Genomic DNA, 15,954 nt, shown 5'->3' on the forward strand with positions numbered 1-15,954 from the left:
AAGAGGCACTTTGATGGAGAGAAATCACCAACTAGTGAGCACTGGGGTAGCTACCACCATTTCTTTCTGCTACAGCAACATGGAAAATCCCAGAGTCATCTCTATCATATGTCTCTTCATAATGATTTTTAGTCATGTTTTTGTCATGTTAGTAATGTTTTATAATGTTATTGATTTTTTTAAGTTTATAAGAAGATTCACTATATATATATATACATATATATATATATCAGTATTCTTATTTATGTGACTAATATTTTTTCTATAGATATATATTTCTAATTGTATAAGGCAAGTTAATAAAAAATAAGGCCAATTATATAATATAAATGTATTTGTATTAGGGAATACATACAAGAAAAGAATACTTCAAAGTATGTATAGATCACATAATGTTACTGTTTGAAAAATACACAAACTGGTCAATTCTATACTGAAAATACATTGGCCCCATATTTATAGTGATGCTTCCTCCGATTTTAAGCAACATGTATCAGATAAATGTTTTTGTCCTTTTATTTCTATATTTCAAAAAGGAGTCTTTATAAAAAAAGGAACTTTATAATTCCTTTTAAATTCTTTATTTATATTTAGCCCAACTATATCTCTTTTACTCTCATTCACTCAGACTTTTAAGTGTCACTGTGGTGCAGGTATCAGGATTAGGTGTGAGGACTATGGGGTGGAGTGTACAAGGTTGAGTGTGGTCAGGGGAGAATAACTAAGATGTACCTTTGAAGAGTTCATAGTATAGTTGGAGAGAAGCCTGCATCTTAAGTACAGGATTATACAACACAGTGTAATAAACACAATGATCAGCGCATGTAGAAAGGGCTGTGGGAGCAGCAAAGACATTGCCAAAGGGGCCAGAGGGCACACAGCAAAAAGGACATTTGAACCACATCTAAGTTTAGCCGTATATGGACTCAAAATTCTTTCCAAAGTAGAATGTTGGCTAAAGCTCGTTCCCATAATTACTCTGACTAGATGATCTACTTAAACTTGTTGTATCTCTTCTTGGTCATTACATGATTTCACTGTCTTCTCGTGTAGGTAGGTTGCTGCATTGCAGCTTCATACATTCCGAGGGCATTCTATCCGGCAACCAAAAGAAAGGGCAGGAAGTGAGAACACTCAGGGTGTGGCTGTCACATGGCAGGTTCCCACATAGTATCCTTCGCCCCTCTTATAACATGGGAGAGTCTTTCCTTTTAGGATTCAATGGTTCAACAGGTTTGGAAGGGTTTGGGAAGGGGATGCTTCCTTGAGTTCTGTTGCTGGGAGAAGACACGAAATTTAACATGTCAAATGGCAAAGGTATAACCACGGTGGAAGGTTTGTCTGTGAACAAGGACTGAAGAGTGTGGAGGTATCGAAGCTGAACAGCAGCTGGAGTGCCTGATAGAACCTCAGCTGCCATTCTCAGGGACTCGGAGGTGGCTCTCTCCCCTTCTGCAGCGATCATCTAGAGAACAGACGTGAAGAAAAGCAAAGTGAGTTCCCTTCTTCGTTCCTGGACAGTTTTAATCACTATTCAGCAAGCATCTATTATGTGGCAGGTGCTGTGAAGCATAGAACAGATGGTCTTCGTTTTCAAGGATCTTGCTCTAGGGAAGACAGATTACACCATTAATTGTAATTTAGGGCAGAATTTGTTGAGGCCACAAATGGCAAGTATAGTGAAGTGTTTGGGCGTTATGTCTAGTGGGCCTTGAAAGGTTAAAAGGATTTTGCCATATAGAGAAAAGGTTGGCCAATATTCCAGGCAAAAACATGGAATCCTGAAAGGGTAGTTCCCAACTCAAGCAAAATGAATGGGAAAGCCTTTCAGAAGGAAAAACACTAGTCTCACCACCTGAATGCCACTTTAAAGTGGGCAGAGAGCGTTAGATTCCACTCTGCCCTGAAGACCATCTTCCTCCCCCGTCCTCCTCCACTTCCCCCCAGTCATCAACCTTGTATGTGGTTAGGGGTTTTTCCACCTACTTCCTGTTGCTTAAAAGAAATCTGCCTCCCCTTCAGTCCTCATTTTCCTCTTCCCATCACCCCATTCCACCCACACAAGTCAGGAGTTGCTGGCAGCCACATCCTCGCTTCTCACTGGCATGTCTGAGTAGAGGCTATGGGTCGCATAGCCTTCTCTTGGCTCTGGTGTTGAGGAAACTGGCCCCTGAGCATGGTTGTCTCTCCAGAGCTTGCGCAGAGCTAGGGAGACAGGTCTGGGTGTCATTAACCTATAGGTGACAGGTGACTGATATTACCCAGGACAGATGCCAATACAAGAGAAGAAGGATGAAGTATGGTGAGAGGCCTTTAGGGAGAGAGAATGAAGACAAGACTCAAGCTGGAGGAGATGGTCCCTCTTACCAATGGCCTCAGAGAGAGGGAGTAGCGGGAGGAGATGTTGCATTAGTCATTTAGGAGCTACAAGCACACTAGCAATTTTAATAGAGTTGGTTGGAGTGGGGGGCACAAGCCAGATTACTCCCAGTGCCTGGACGAATGGGAGGTGAGGAAGCAAAGGGGAAATGCTCTGCATGAGCAGGCCTTTTGGATTCTCCGGTGCTTCTCAAAGAACAGCCTGCTCTTTGATGGAGGGCAGATGGCCTGCTCCGTGCTGGCTCACCCGCACTCGGGCCTGTCTCTGCGCTTCGGCTTCCACAGCCAGGGAGTGCTGCAGCCCAGCCGGCAGCCTCACGTCCTTACTGAAAGAGAAAGAACGTAGCCAGGTAGGTTTGCAGCACTGCTCTCAGCACTCAGAGCTCCCGTACAGTCTGACCCCCTTCCCTACGGTTTTTCACGATGCACAGGAAATTCTGATTGACAGAGTGCCATCCCTAGATCCCTGGGCAGACAGTCGGCCAAGGGTGTGTCTCAGGGGTCAGTGCCTTAATGCAGATTTTTATTATCACTGATGCTAAGGTAGAGCTATGGTTTTCTCTTTCCATGGAGAACAAATTTTGTGTTGATGGATTATGTTCCTTTTCCCCCCACATAGTTTAATCTAAATCCCAGCTATTAAATTAGAACAATGAAAAAAAAAACCTTGAAGAGCCACGTGATTAATACTAAGAATAAGGGGAAGTTATCTCAGTTTATATAAGAGAATTGTTTTGAAAAGCACAGAACTGACTGAATAAGAACAATACTTAACGTATTAAAAAAAAGATAACAAAATGTTACTTTTACCCTGAATGCAACAATGAAAAATACATGGATAGAAAACAGTCTGGCAGTTCCTCAGAAAGTTAAATATGGAGTTACCGTATGACCCAGTAATTCCACTCCTAGGTATCTGCCCAAGAGAATTGAAAACATGTTCACGTAAAAACTTGCACGTGAATGTTCATTGCAGCATTATTCATAATAGCCTCAAAGTGGAAACAACACAAATGTCCATCAGTCGATGAGAATATAAACAAAATGTGGTCTAGTCACACAATGGAATAATATTCGACCATAAAAAGGAATAACATACTAATTCATGCTACAGCATGGGTGAACTTTGAAAATATTATGCTACGTGAAAGAAGCCAGACACAGAGGCCACATATTGTATAACTGCCTTTATATACAAAGGCCAGAACAGGCAAACCCAGAGAGAGAGAGAGAGAGAGAGAGAAAGAGAGAGAGAGAGAGAGAGAGAGAGAGATTATCAGGGCCTGGGGAAGAGGGAAAATGAGTTTCTGCTAAGGGCACAGGCTTTGTTTTTGGGGTGATGAAAATAGTCTAGAATTAGTTGGTAGTGACGGTTGCACCACTTTGTGAATATACTAAAAACCACTGCATTGTACTTTAAAATGGTTTAAAATATGAGTTTTATGTTACGTGATTTTATCTCAAAAAATTTTTTTTAATTCCTTACAGAGAAAATGAAAGTAATTTGCCCAAATGTCACAATGCTTGTGTTATGTTTATGAGATAATAGGTATAGGTGTTTTTTCTCTTTTCTCCCCCAAATTTATGTTATTATGGCTATAGTCATACTCACGCAATGAAAATAACTTATCAAGTAAAAATATTTTTAATAAAACCAAAATATTTCCATTTATCATATTGTTCTTCCCAGTTCATTTCCTACCCACATTTCTGTTCTCTCCACTTTGATTCCCCAAATACAGGTCACTGAATCCAAGGCGACCTGCAGAGGGAAGAGTTGAGATGTCAGTGACAGCCTCCAGGTGGCGCAGAGGGAGATCTGACTACAGAAGAGAAGGCGGTGTGGTGACGGAAGCAGACAGCGGAGTGATGTACTTTGATGATGGAGGAAGGGCCGCGAGCTAAGAAATGCAGGCGGCCGCTAGAAGCTGAGATAGGCAAGGTAACGGATTCTCCTTTCAGAACCTCCATTAGGCACCAGCCCTGCTGACACCTTGACTTTGGCCCAGTGAAACTAACTCTGGACTTCTGGCCTTCAAAACTGTTAAAGATGAAATTGATGTGGTTTTAAGCCACCAACCTTGTGGCAATTTGTCATAAAAGCAAAGGGAAATGCTACAGGTGGCGTATTTGTTGAATCTCTTTTAAAATGCATTATTAGAAACCCAGAGTCTGTAGTTTTCTCCCAAATAACAAGTTCTTTCAATGACAGGTGCTTGCACGGCCTTCCTGCTGGTGGCATGCGTTTCCCCCACGTCCAGTCCCGGGAGGCGGGAGAAAATGAACTGTGGGTTCTGGAGAAAAGTGAACAAGGCATGGAGCTCCACATGTGGGCTCATATTCTTTTCCTTCTTAATTATTTCTTAGTTGTTAGATAACTAATAAGCTTAGTGCATTGAGAAACCTGAGAAGACTGACTAGTTTGGGAGTTTGGTGAGAGGAAGGAGTGTTGAAAAAGCCGTCACAGAGGAGGTGGCATCTTAAAGAACAAATAGGATTTTGCCTGTGGAGAAAGGGAAGTATTCCATGCGGAGGAGACAGCCTAAGCGGAGTCAAGGAGCCGGTGGAATGCTAAGGAGGCTGGAGTATCGGATACACGGGGGAAGGACAGCAAGAAGTGAGGCTGCAACAGCTGGGCTGTTTCTTCACTCAGCCACTATCAGGCTGCTGTGTGATCGCCCTGTGCCAGGCCCTGAGACAGAGAGAGGAATAACATATGGCCCCTGCCATATGGAGTTCATAACCCGGAAGACAAACGTATAAATACATAAAGTATAATTCAGTGTAACAAGGCAAGCTTCAATGTCAAGAGTCGGGACTTTATCCTGTAATGGGGAGGGAAGAACAGGAAGAGCGGATGAACAGGTACAGAGGAGGGGCACACTTGGATGGTGTCATTCCATTTACATTCCAGAGCAACAACTCTCCTGTGTCCCTCTTGTTATAACTTTCCCTCTTTTTAGCTTCTCTTGTTTACTGAATTCTTCCCTTTATTTACAACCAGGATGCTAATCACTGTTTTATCAGTAGCAAGTGGGACAACTCACAAACATTTGGGTTCTTCATTTTCTCAGATTAGTGTCCGCTCAGGCCCCATCAGCACGCTTATTATCAACGCCTTTGGTCCTTAGATCCTCCTGTTGGAGGTCCCCCTTTCAGCTAGTCATGATTCATCACCCCCTAACTCAGTTCTGTGCCCCAGGGCCTCATGACAGGCTCTGTCACTGGAGGTAACTACCACTTGACTGGTCAGTTTTCTGGAATCCTGCTTTGTTCTTGCCTCTCTTCTTAATGCCTTTGCCAATCTTGAGAGGCAGTTCTGGCTCTTCTCTCCCTCTCCCTCCCCTAATTCAAAATCAGTTAAGTCTAGATGATTGGGAATTAGTCATGTAAGGGTCTGTGACATCTTTTTCTCTGAAAGTCTGATTTGAACTTACCATTGTTTAACTTTGTTTCCCCAACTAGACAGCTCCCAGGAGACATTCCTTATCATCTTGGTATGCCACCAACCTCTCCCATCCAGCCCCCATCCTCACCCCGCCAGCCCCCACTCGCACCACTTTGTGCTATGTGGACACTTTACAATGAATCTGAAGCTGCTAAAGTAGAGTTGAGAGCAAAAACTATGGCAATGACTGCCTAACCTGCACCACACTGGTGACTATGATTGGCTCAGGATCAATGTGATAATCTTTTATTTAGCTATCAGTTTCTTAAGGGGTAGCACCTTCAACAGTGAAGGCCTGACACATGACAGATTCAATAAATGATCAATGAAGGAAATGAATGAAAAATAAAGGTATATTTCCACACATTCAATGTTAAATTTATTGAAGTACCTTTACATCTTGGGCGATGCTCTTCCTCTCTAGAAGAATTTCAGTGAGGGATCGATGTGCTAGCAGACGCTTCATGGTGGTTTGCACGAGGAATTGAATAGTTTTGGACACATGAGCAAGACTGCTTAGGAGAAGAGAGGCATTTTCTATTCGGTAGTAGCAGATGGCATCTATCTCCATTATAAACATGTCTTTGGTCACAACCTACGCAGAAAAGAAAGTGTGGCTGTCAGGCCTCATTCTTGGACTCCTTTCCTGGTCGAGATTAAAGGAACGGGAACTAAATGTGTTCAAGGGGAATTTTCTCAAAGGGCGATTTTAGCAAGAAAAAAACTAAAGAGTAGTTGGCCTACCCATTATTCAAAATAGACGTGTTTCTGAAGATTAAGGAGTTTTTATTAACTACGCCAAAGCATTCACAATGTAAGGGAGTCCTGTTGTAAATATTTTTGTAAAAAAAATCAGGAAGAATTTTCTTACATGAAGAAAACAGTTGCTTATCAGGTGTTTTTAACTGATGCCCCCAAAAATGTGCTCAAGAGAAGCAGGGTCTGGGAGGCAAGTACGTGCATGCTCTGTGTGCTGGGTGTACACTAGAGGGCAGGCTGGTAATGCATGCCCAGTGCCCTCACAGACGCATGTGCTCAGCATGTCCATGTTCAGACCCTTCACAAGGACATACAAGGATTTAGCTGCAGGGATGTTATTCACAGTATTGCTTACTGTAATAAGAAATTGGAAACAACCTAATATCAACAATAGGGAATTATAAATTGTGGTACATATGTCCATACACTAGAATGCTTTGTGTCCATGTAAAATAAAAGGGTAGAAACATAGCTAATATATGAAAAGATGATCACAAAAATTGGGGGTAAAAAAAAAAGTCATGCTAGGCCAGCTGGTGTGGCTCAGTGGTTGAGTGTCAACCCAAGAACCAAGAGGTAACGATTCAGAAAAAAAAAGAGGTAAGGATTCAATTCCGGTTAAGGTGCATGCCCAGGTTGTGGACTCGATCCCCAGTAAGGAGCGTGCAGGAGGCAGCTGATTGATGTTAATGTTTTTCTGTCATTGATGTTTCTCTCCCTTCCTCTATCTCTAAAATCAATTAAAATATATTAAAAATAAAATAAGTCATGCTACTATGGAATGTATGGTTTGATATATATTCCTGTCTGTAAATATAACCACACACAGACATAAGTCTGAAAGGATACACTCCAAAATATCTACATCTGTCTATAGGTAGTAGGATTAGGGGTAAATTTAATTTATTTCTTTTTTACATTTTATTATCTGAAGTGTGCCTTTAAATATATATAATTTCTGTTTTTATTTAACAAAAGAAAGCATAAGAAAGATCTTTAAACTGAAAGTGGGGGACAGTTAGGAAAGGCTTATAAATCTAAATTACCAATAGAAAAATCTAGGTGTTATCTCTACTTTTTAAATTTATTTGTGGTAAAATACACATAACATCAAATTTACCATCTTAACCATTTTTAAGTGTACAGTTCAGTAATGTTAATTGCATTCATATTGTTGTACAACCAATCTCCAGAACTCTTTTCATCTTGTAAAACTGAAACCCATTAAACAAGAACTTTCCATTTCTCTCCCCAACCCCTGAAACCTCCACTCTACTTTCTGTCTCTATGAGTTTAACTACTCTAGGTACCTAGTATAAGTGGAATCATACAATATTGTCTTTTCATGACTGGTTTATTTCACTTAGCTTAATGTTCTCCAGGTTCATCCATGATGAAGTAGGTGTCTGAATTTCCTTACTTTTCAAGGTTGAATAATTTTCCATGATAGATATATACCACATTTTGTTTATTCAGCCATTGATGGACACTTGGGTTTCTTTCACCTCTTGGCCATTGTAACTAATATTGCTATGAACATAGGTATATAAATACCTCTTCAAATTTTTGCTTTCAGTTCCTTGGGGTATACACCCAGAAGTGGAATTGCTGGACCTAATGGCAATTCTGTTTTAAATTTTTTGAGGAATTGCTGTACTGTTTTCCACAGCAGTGGTACCTTTTCACATACACACTAATAGTACACAAGGGTTGCAATGCCTGCATTTGTTATTTCCTGGCTTTTTTTTTCCTTCTCTTTGGTGGCCATCCTAATATATGTGAGGTGGTATCTCATTGTGGTTTTGATTTGCATTTTTCTAATGATTAGTGATTTTGAACATTTGTTCATGTGTTTGTTGACAATTTGTATATTTTCTTTCGAAACGTGCTGTTCAAGTCTGTATTAGCCAGGTCTCTCCAGAGAAATAGAATGTGTGTGTGTGTGTGTGTGTGTGTGTGTGTGTGTGTCTAGAAAGAGAGAGAGGAAGAGATTTTAAGGAATTGGCTTACACAATTGTAGAGGCTGAGAAAAAGTCATGCTAGCCCAGCTGGTGTGTCCAAAATCTTCAGGAGAGGTCAATAGGAGACTCAAGGAAAAGTTGATGTTGTCGCTCCAGCCTGAGAGCAGTCTGTTGGCAGAATTCTCTCCTCCTCCAGGGGAGGGCAGTCTTTCTCTTGAAGCCTCCAACTGATTGGTGAGGCCCAGCCACATTATAGAATGTAATCTGCCTTATTCAAAGTCTACTGATTTAATATTAATCTTACCTAAAAGTACTTTCACAGCAACATCCAGTTGTTTCTGACCAAATATCTAGGTACCATAGCTTAGTCAAGTTGATACATAAAAATTAACTATCGCAAGTCCTTTTTTGTTTGTTTGTTTGCTTTCTTGTTGAGTTGTAAGATGTCTTTATATATCTTAGATATTAACCCTTTATCAGACATGTTATTTTCTTCCACCCATAGAGTGCCTGTTCATTCTGTCGATTGTGTCCTTTGATGTACAGGAGTTTTTTCATTTTGATGTAGTCCATATCTCTAGTTTCCTTTTCTACTTTTGATCTTAAGTAGTCATTTTGCCCTAGATTAGCTTTGTAAAATGTAGAGAAAGCAACATCCATCATTTGGCTTACCTCATGAAAGGGTATCTCCAAGGTTTGGAGACGAAGGTCAACCTTGTGGTAGGTGTCCAGGCAGGGCAAAAAGAAGAAAAGGCCTAGGAGAGGGGGAGGAGAAAGTTACAGGTGAATGGCTAGCATGGAGACTGTTTGGGATTCACTTTTGGGGGGTCAGGCTGCACATTTCATTGCTTTTCTTATCCTGCAACTACACACAGGCCATTGGGCGACCCCACCACTATCCCCATAGTGTCTGTTGTTGCTAAGGTTACTGTATAATTTGTTGTTCAATCTGGAACACTTTTGAGAGTGAAAAGAGAGCACTGTTACAACCTACTCCAGGACAACAGGCATAAACAGAGATTATCTTTGGCAAAATAGGCTGTATGATCATCTTGGTCTGTTGATTATGAATCTTCAAACTCTGATTTATGTCTTCTAGTCTGATCTCTATTCTCTACCTTCTTCTGTAGAGCTGGCCTGGAATTTGGACCCTTTCCAATATATGCACCGTGGGACTTTGCTCCTTTTCATGCCTTCCTGGCTCGCTTGGCTATCCAAATCCCAACTGCTAGACCTTTCAGACTAACCATGCTTCTATCAGTGCCCATTATCAGCTTGGACCTCTGTACATCAGCTCCACTAGATTTTAAGGTCCTTGAATTCAGAAACCATGTCTCATTCATATTTATATCTCTGTTAGTTATATAGTATCTGAAATATAAGAAGTGCTCAATCTGTTTTTCTTCAGTTCCACCAACTAAAGAACACTTTATTACCTGGACGCTGAACTTTGTCTATTTCCCATAGTTTGGTCTGACCCTCTCGACTTTGAATTAGCTTAGCTTTGCTCTGAGAATTCACAGAACTCTGACCATACACACATTCTACTAAAACTGGTGCCTGGACATGGATTCTAAGCCTACCTGTTACTCTGGCCAGCCTGGCCCTGGCATTTAGTTCTCTGCCCCCATCTTCTCTCTTGGTTATTGTGACCTGGTAGTAATGCTCTCTGAAGAATTTCTTAATAAAACTTGCTACAAGTACCAGATTGGAAAATGGAGATACCATGAATCAAGTTATTTCATGTAATCTAAGGTCGATATTACAAATATGCATGGATTGAAGAAACTGGCAAGTCTACAGGTGGTTAAAAAACTGTTCCTTACCAGGGCCTTTGGCTCTCCCAGGAAGCAGATGTCCCAGTCGGAATATAATTACTCTCTCATATTCTTGTACAACCTAAAAGCAAATTTAATACTTTTGAATCACGCCAAGAAAGAAAAAGACAGTCTTCTAAGGCCTTCACATGGGAGTAATGCTAAGTATCAGGAATCTTTGGTTTTGAGAATCAAGAAAAAACTAGATATGTAGGTTTCCAAAATCTACATTTAGTAAGTGTAGAATTTTAGAAACCAATAAAAAACACCTATATTGGCTGTGTTCATTTTTGAGCCTGTGAACAGAATTTTTATTAAAGAGCCATGATTATCTAAAAATAATAATAATAATGCTTCCACTAATGTTTGATAGTCCCTAACTCAAAGAAATCAGAGCATGTTTTCCACAGCATGTTCAATCTTGTATTTTTCTGTGACTTCTGTATGATTAGCTTTTATATGTCTCAATTAACAGAAAGAGGGAGTATATTTTAATACCAGTTCTTACATTTTGTTTCAAATTGTGAGAAGTATTGCAAAATAATACCTGAATCTTCTACCTTAGGACACTGGAAATAGAAGAGCAAACTAAACCTAAAGCAAGAAGAAAGAAGTTAATGAAGATTAGAGTGGAAATAAATGCAATAGAGAAGAGAAAACCAATAGAGAAAATCAGCAGAACCAAAAGTTGGTTCTTTGAAAACATCAACAAAATTGACCAATATTTATCTAGATTGACCAATAAAAAAGAAGACTCAAATTCCTAAAACCAGGAATTAAAGAGGAATGATACAGGGACATCACTACTGTCCTTAAAGAAATAAAAAATATTATAAGAAAAAATACTATGAACTATACACCAACAAATTAGATAACTTAGATGAAATGGACAAAATCCTACAGATACACAAACTACCAAAACTGACTTAAGAAGAAAAACAAAAACTGAAAAGAACTAGAAGAGATTAAATTAGTAGTTTAAAAATTTCACACTAAGAAAAATCCATGATTAGATGGCTTCACTAGGGAATTCTGCCAAGCGTTTAAAGAAAAAGTAATGCCAGTGAGTCACAAATTCTCCTCCATTCTGGCCACTAATTTGTTCCCAAGTATGACTGGCAGACGGGCAGGCACCCTCCCACATCACTCAGACCTTACTGGGCATGTATCTAAACTGCCTTTGTCTAGTCCCATCCCCCATCAATCAGTGGGGAACAGACTTGGAGAATGTTAAAGGCAGTTTTTTGGCAAAGCTGTATAAATGGCATGCCTATTATATGTAGTCTGTCTAGTCTTCCCTTTTTTCCTTTCCTGTTAAATAATAGCCAGGTTATTACAATGGCATCATTTGTGTTACAGAGGGCAGATGACCTAGGTGTAGCCCCTGTGTTGAAGGGGCTCTCCATCTAATCAGAGAGATGGGGTGTCAAAAAATACTATACATGTGGTAAATGCTAGAATGGGTGTCGAAGCAGAGTGACACCAGAGCACGAGGAAGGGAATGACAGTCTGAGGAAGTCAAGGAAGTCTTCACAGTTACATGTGAGCAACGCCTTAAAGGAGTAGGTGCTCTCCCGGGAGGTGAGTGGGGAGGGCATTCCATGCGAAGCAGACAGCCTTATCAAAACACAGAAGTAAAAGTGGGCATGATGTGGTTAGTGAGAGGCTCCAGGAGATTAAAGGATCTCACCTTTATGCAGAACCAGACAGAAAAAGGGAAGGTCACGATGATGATGAGCAGGGATGCGAGGACAAGAAGCCACTCACAGGCCCCTAACCCAGAAGACTTGGTACCTTCAAAAAGAAGAAGAAGGAGTATATTAAAACTTCACCATCTTCATTGACTAGCATGTGTTGTCCAGACCTTGGTATTAGGGTCAGAACAGTTTGTAGACGTCCATGGGAATATTAGAATAAGCTGGGTATCAGCGAGGTCAGTTCACAGGGCTAGGCTACTGTCTGTGTGAAGGGCCATGTGGACCTATGGAAGGTGGAGCAGGCCCCTGGAAAGGCAGAATTGTGTTTCCCAAACATTTGACCAGGCAATGTTTTCTCCAAGGAAATTATGTTCTATCGAGTTTATTTCTCATGTAATATACTTTGGAAAATGCTGCTCCATTAACATCATGCTAGCCTTTTTTTTTCTTATTCTTCCTTAAGAGCAATAACAGTGTTATTGCCATGTTTAATTAGTAAATAAAAATATTTCACTTACAGTGGTAACCATGCCAAGTAAAAACAAATAAATGCACATACAGACAAAATTACATTTTATAAGTAAAGAAAGGCTTCAAAATTCCTTCACACAGTAATTAAGGATATGAACAGGGAACTAATACTAGTATCTATACCCAAAACCTAACTTAAAGATTTGCTCACAAAATATTCTCTTGGAATCAGTTCCTTGAATATCCGATTTGTTTGATTTAAGTGACTAGTGAACCATTAAATGTTAAAGTAGGAAGAGCCTTTAGATAAGACATAGCCCGAGAATCCCCAGCATTTTAGTAAAGAGACGCGCCTTTTTGTTTCTCCTAAATCTTAAGTAGCCTGGAAGGGGGAGTGTGGGCTAAGTGAGGCAGAGGAGTGGATGTTGCTGCCTCTTGCTCCCCTTCCTCCTGGGAGCCACCAATACCTCCCCGACAAGGGCTCAGCAAGGCCTCCTCATCTTCAATGAGACTTCTCATCCATTGCGTAGGGCCCCAGGCTCTGGTCCAGCTGTGGGCAAACTACAGCCCGCGGGCCGGATCCGGCCAGTTTGAAATGAATAAAACTAAAAAAAAAAAAAAAAAAAAAAAGACCGTACCCTTTTATGTAATGATGTTTACTTTGAATTTATATTAGTTCACACAAACACTCCATCCATGCTTTTGTTCCGGCCCTCTGGTCCAGTTTAAGAACCCATTGTGGCCCTCGAGTCAAAAAGTTTGCCCACCCCTGCTCTAGTCACTTGAATGAAGTCCACACAGATGAAACTACTTGCCCAAGGCCACAGCTGGTCGGTGGCAATGCTGGGACCGTGACCAGAAATCAGGGGCAGCGCGGGCAAGGAGGAGCTTTTCCATCAGACTGTCTTACTCTAGAGTTCAGGCATCTCCACTTCCCAGCTGCAGGTCTTGGTCAAGTTACCAAGTCCTCAGCATTTTCCCTCATCTGTGAGATGGGAATGACACTACTCAGTAAAACACGGAGGCTTCCTTCCGTGGCTCCCTCTACGTTGTAGCCTGAACCACATACAAGACCTCCACTCTCAGCAATACTATAGCAGTGAACTCAACAACCATTTAATGACTGGACGTTTCTGGCTGACGAAAGCTCAAATCACAGCTTTCAATGCTCCAGCATGTACTGCATTGCTGGTAACTAGGAAATGTTACAATTTCCTAGCCAGCAGAAAACAATATAATGCAACTATTCCTTATTTAATTTCCTTTAAGCTTTATCTACACTTAAAGTGGAATAGTTTTTCTTTCATTCATTATTAAAAAAAAAAAAAAAAAAAAAAAAAGGAAGCAGATACATTTGTTCCTAAGAGTTGCTTCACCCCGCAGAAGCCAAACAGACAACTTTCCCTGTGATTCCCTCCTTCCATCTGACTTTGCTCTCTTGCAGCTTGCAGGGATTCTGTTTTAACGGAATGTGTTCCTTGAGCCAGGCTTTGTGCACGGTGCCTCATCCCCTTTCATCCTCACAGCTACCCTCTGAGCCAGGTCCTGCCGCCATCCCGGGTGCCTATGAATGAGCACCTGGGTAGCCAGCGGCTGAGCTGAGATTTAAACTCGGGTCTGGCTCTTCTCTACTTGGCTCTGCTCCCTCTACTTTTAGAAAAGTGATCATCCCAAAGAGGCTTCAGCATGCGTTTCCGTGGGATTGAAGGGTGGGAGTGAGGATGGAAAAATAAGTTGCATAGTTGCCCGGAGCCACCAGCCCATGCACGTCTTCACTTAGATGAGGTGCCCGTAAACTCTTCCGTGGCCATAAACCCAGCGGCAGGGTTTCTGTGCCCTGTGCATTGGTCCCTAACCCAGACCACACTCCCTCCGACCTCCCCATTCTGGGATCCACGGTATTTAGTTGATGTTACTTGTATTTCTTCGGATGCATTTGGCAGCTGCCCCTTGTGGGGGTGTCTACCAGGCCCTGGCCTCGGTGGCTCGGGGCCTGGGGGCGCATTCCACTGTATCTGACATCCCTCGGCGGCCACTTGGAAAGGCCGCTCTCGCTCCCGGGCCCCCAACCTGCCCGCGGTACCTTCCTCGGGCCGCTCGCTCTCCAGCGGCGCCATCGCCTCGGTGCCCTCCTCGCCGGAGCCCCGCACCTCATCCACGTCCACCACGGTGGCTGCCACGGCGGCCGCGGGCGCGCGAGTCTCCCGGGGGCTCCCTTCCCGCCCGACGTCCCGCCGCTCGCGCCCTGCATCCCGGCGCCCGCGGCCTCCACTGCCCCGCTCGGCCTTCGCCCTCCGGTTCTCCTTGCGGGGGGCCCCGCCGCCACTCCCCCGGGCCTCTCCGGAGGAGCTCCGCGCCCTCCTGTCCATCCTGCGAGCGGCCGGCGGGAGCGCGGTCCCTGCAGAGTCGCCTGCGGCGTGTCCCTGGGGGACCGTCTTGAACCGGGGCGCGGGCGGGGGCGGGGGCGGGGGCGGGTCCCGGGGCGGGTCGCCGGGCGGGGGCTTTGCTCGCGGCGACGGGGCAGCGACTGCTCAGAGGAGCTATGGACGCGCCCGCCGACGGGTGTGACCTTCAGCAGTGAGTGTGCGAAGCCCGTGAGCCGGGTCGCGGTGTTTAAAATGTGTTTCCTGCGGGGCCGTGAAGGCCTCTGCTTAGGGGCCTCGGCACTGCTGGCGAGCTTGAGGGAACAAGCCGTCCAAGTGGGGTAACTTGAAGGTCAAGTTAGAAACGTCTCCCCAAGCCGTCCTGGCTCCCCCTTGGGGTCCTCCCCAAGCCCTTCCCCGCCCCCTAATTTATTTCACGTCCTGGCCCTGATCTTTCTGCAAATGCTTTGACTGGTAATGGTGTTCGCACTACTCTTGGGAGGATTTAGATTTTAAAAAGGGGGAAGGAAGTCTTTTGGATCTCTATTCTCTCTCACACACACACTTATGTTTTATTTTTATTAATTTACTAGAGGCCTGGTGCATGAAAAGTCATGCACTTAGGTGCCCTTAGGGGGTCCCTCAGCCCAGCCTGAGCCCTTTCACAGTGCGGGACCCCTCCGGGGATGTCCACCTGCCAGTTTAAGCTATGGTCAGACATCCTTAGCACTGCCAAGGAGGCGGGAGAGGCTCCCACATCAGCCCAGCTTGTGGCTGAGCCTAAGCTCCCCCTCTTGGAGTGCACTGCCCACCAGGGGCAGCTCCTGCATTGAGCTTCTGCCCCCTGGTGGTCAGTGCTCGTCATAGCAACCGGTCATTCCCAGTGGTTCTGCCGTTAGGGTCAATTTGCATATTACCCTTTTAGTATATAGGATTATCTTTACTAGGGCTTGAGCCTGTTGATGGTGTCATGCTTCTTGAAGGGCCTCAGGAGGGAAGAGATCTGATTAAACTTGTTTTTAGGGGAGGGACACTTTTGTCCTTGACGAGGCCTGTTCT

The 15,954-nt window shown here is 43.2% G+C and overlaps 1 protein-coding gene across 2 annotated transcripts; it reads right to left on the bottom strand.

Annotated features, from left to right (window-relative positions):
* Positions 1–1,186: 1,186 nt before the first annotated feature.
* NPHS2 (NPHS2 stomatin family member, podocin) lies at positions 1,187–14,901 on the bottom strand (the record flags this gene model as incomplete). Of its 2 annotated transcripts, XM_081112305.1 has the most annotated exons (8): positions 1,187–1,465; positions 2,627–2,705; positions 4,086–4,141; positions 6,219–6,422; positions 9,220–9,302; positions 10,374–10,446; positions 12,055–12,158; positions 14,616–14,901. In XM_081112305.1, the coding sequence occupies 8 exons, from the start codon at positions 14,899–14,901 to the stop codon at positions 1,187–1,189; spliced, it is 1,164 nt and encodes a 387-aa protein (XP_080968431.1). The 2 variants fall into 2 exon arrangements, with proteins under 2 accessions (XP_080968431.1, XP_080968432.1); XM_081112306.1 differs by lacking the exon at positions 6,219–6,422.
* Positions 14,902–15,954: the final 1,053 nt, after the last annotated feature.

This window comes from Myotis nattereri (genome assembly GCF_964212035.1).
Source record: "Myotis nattereri genome assembly, chromosome: 18".
In the NCBI taxonomy this organism is placed as follows: Eukaryota; Metazoa; Chordata; class Mammalia; order Chiroptera; family Vespertilionidae; genus Myotis; species Myotis nattereri.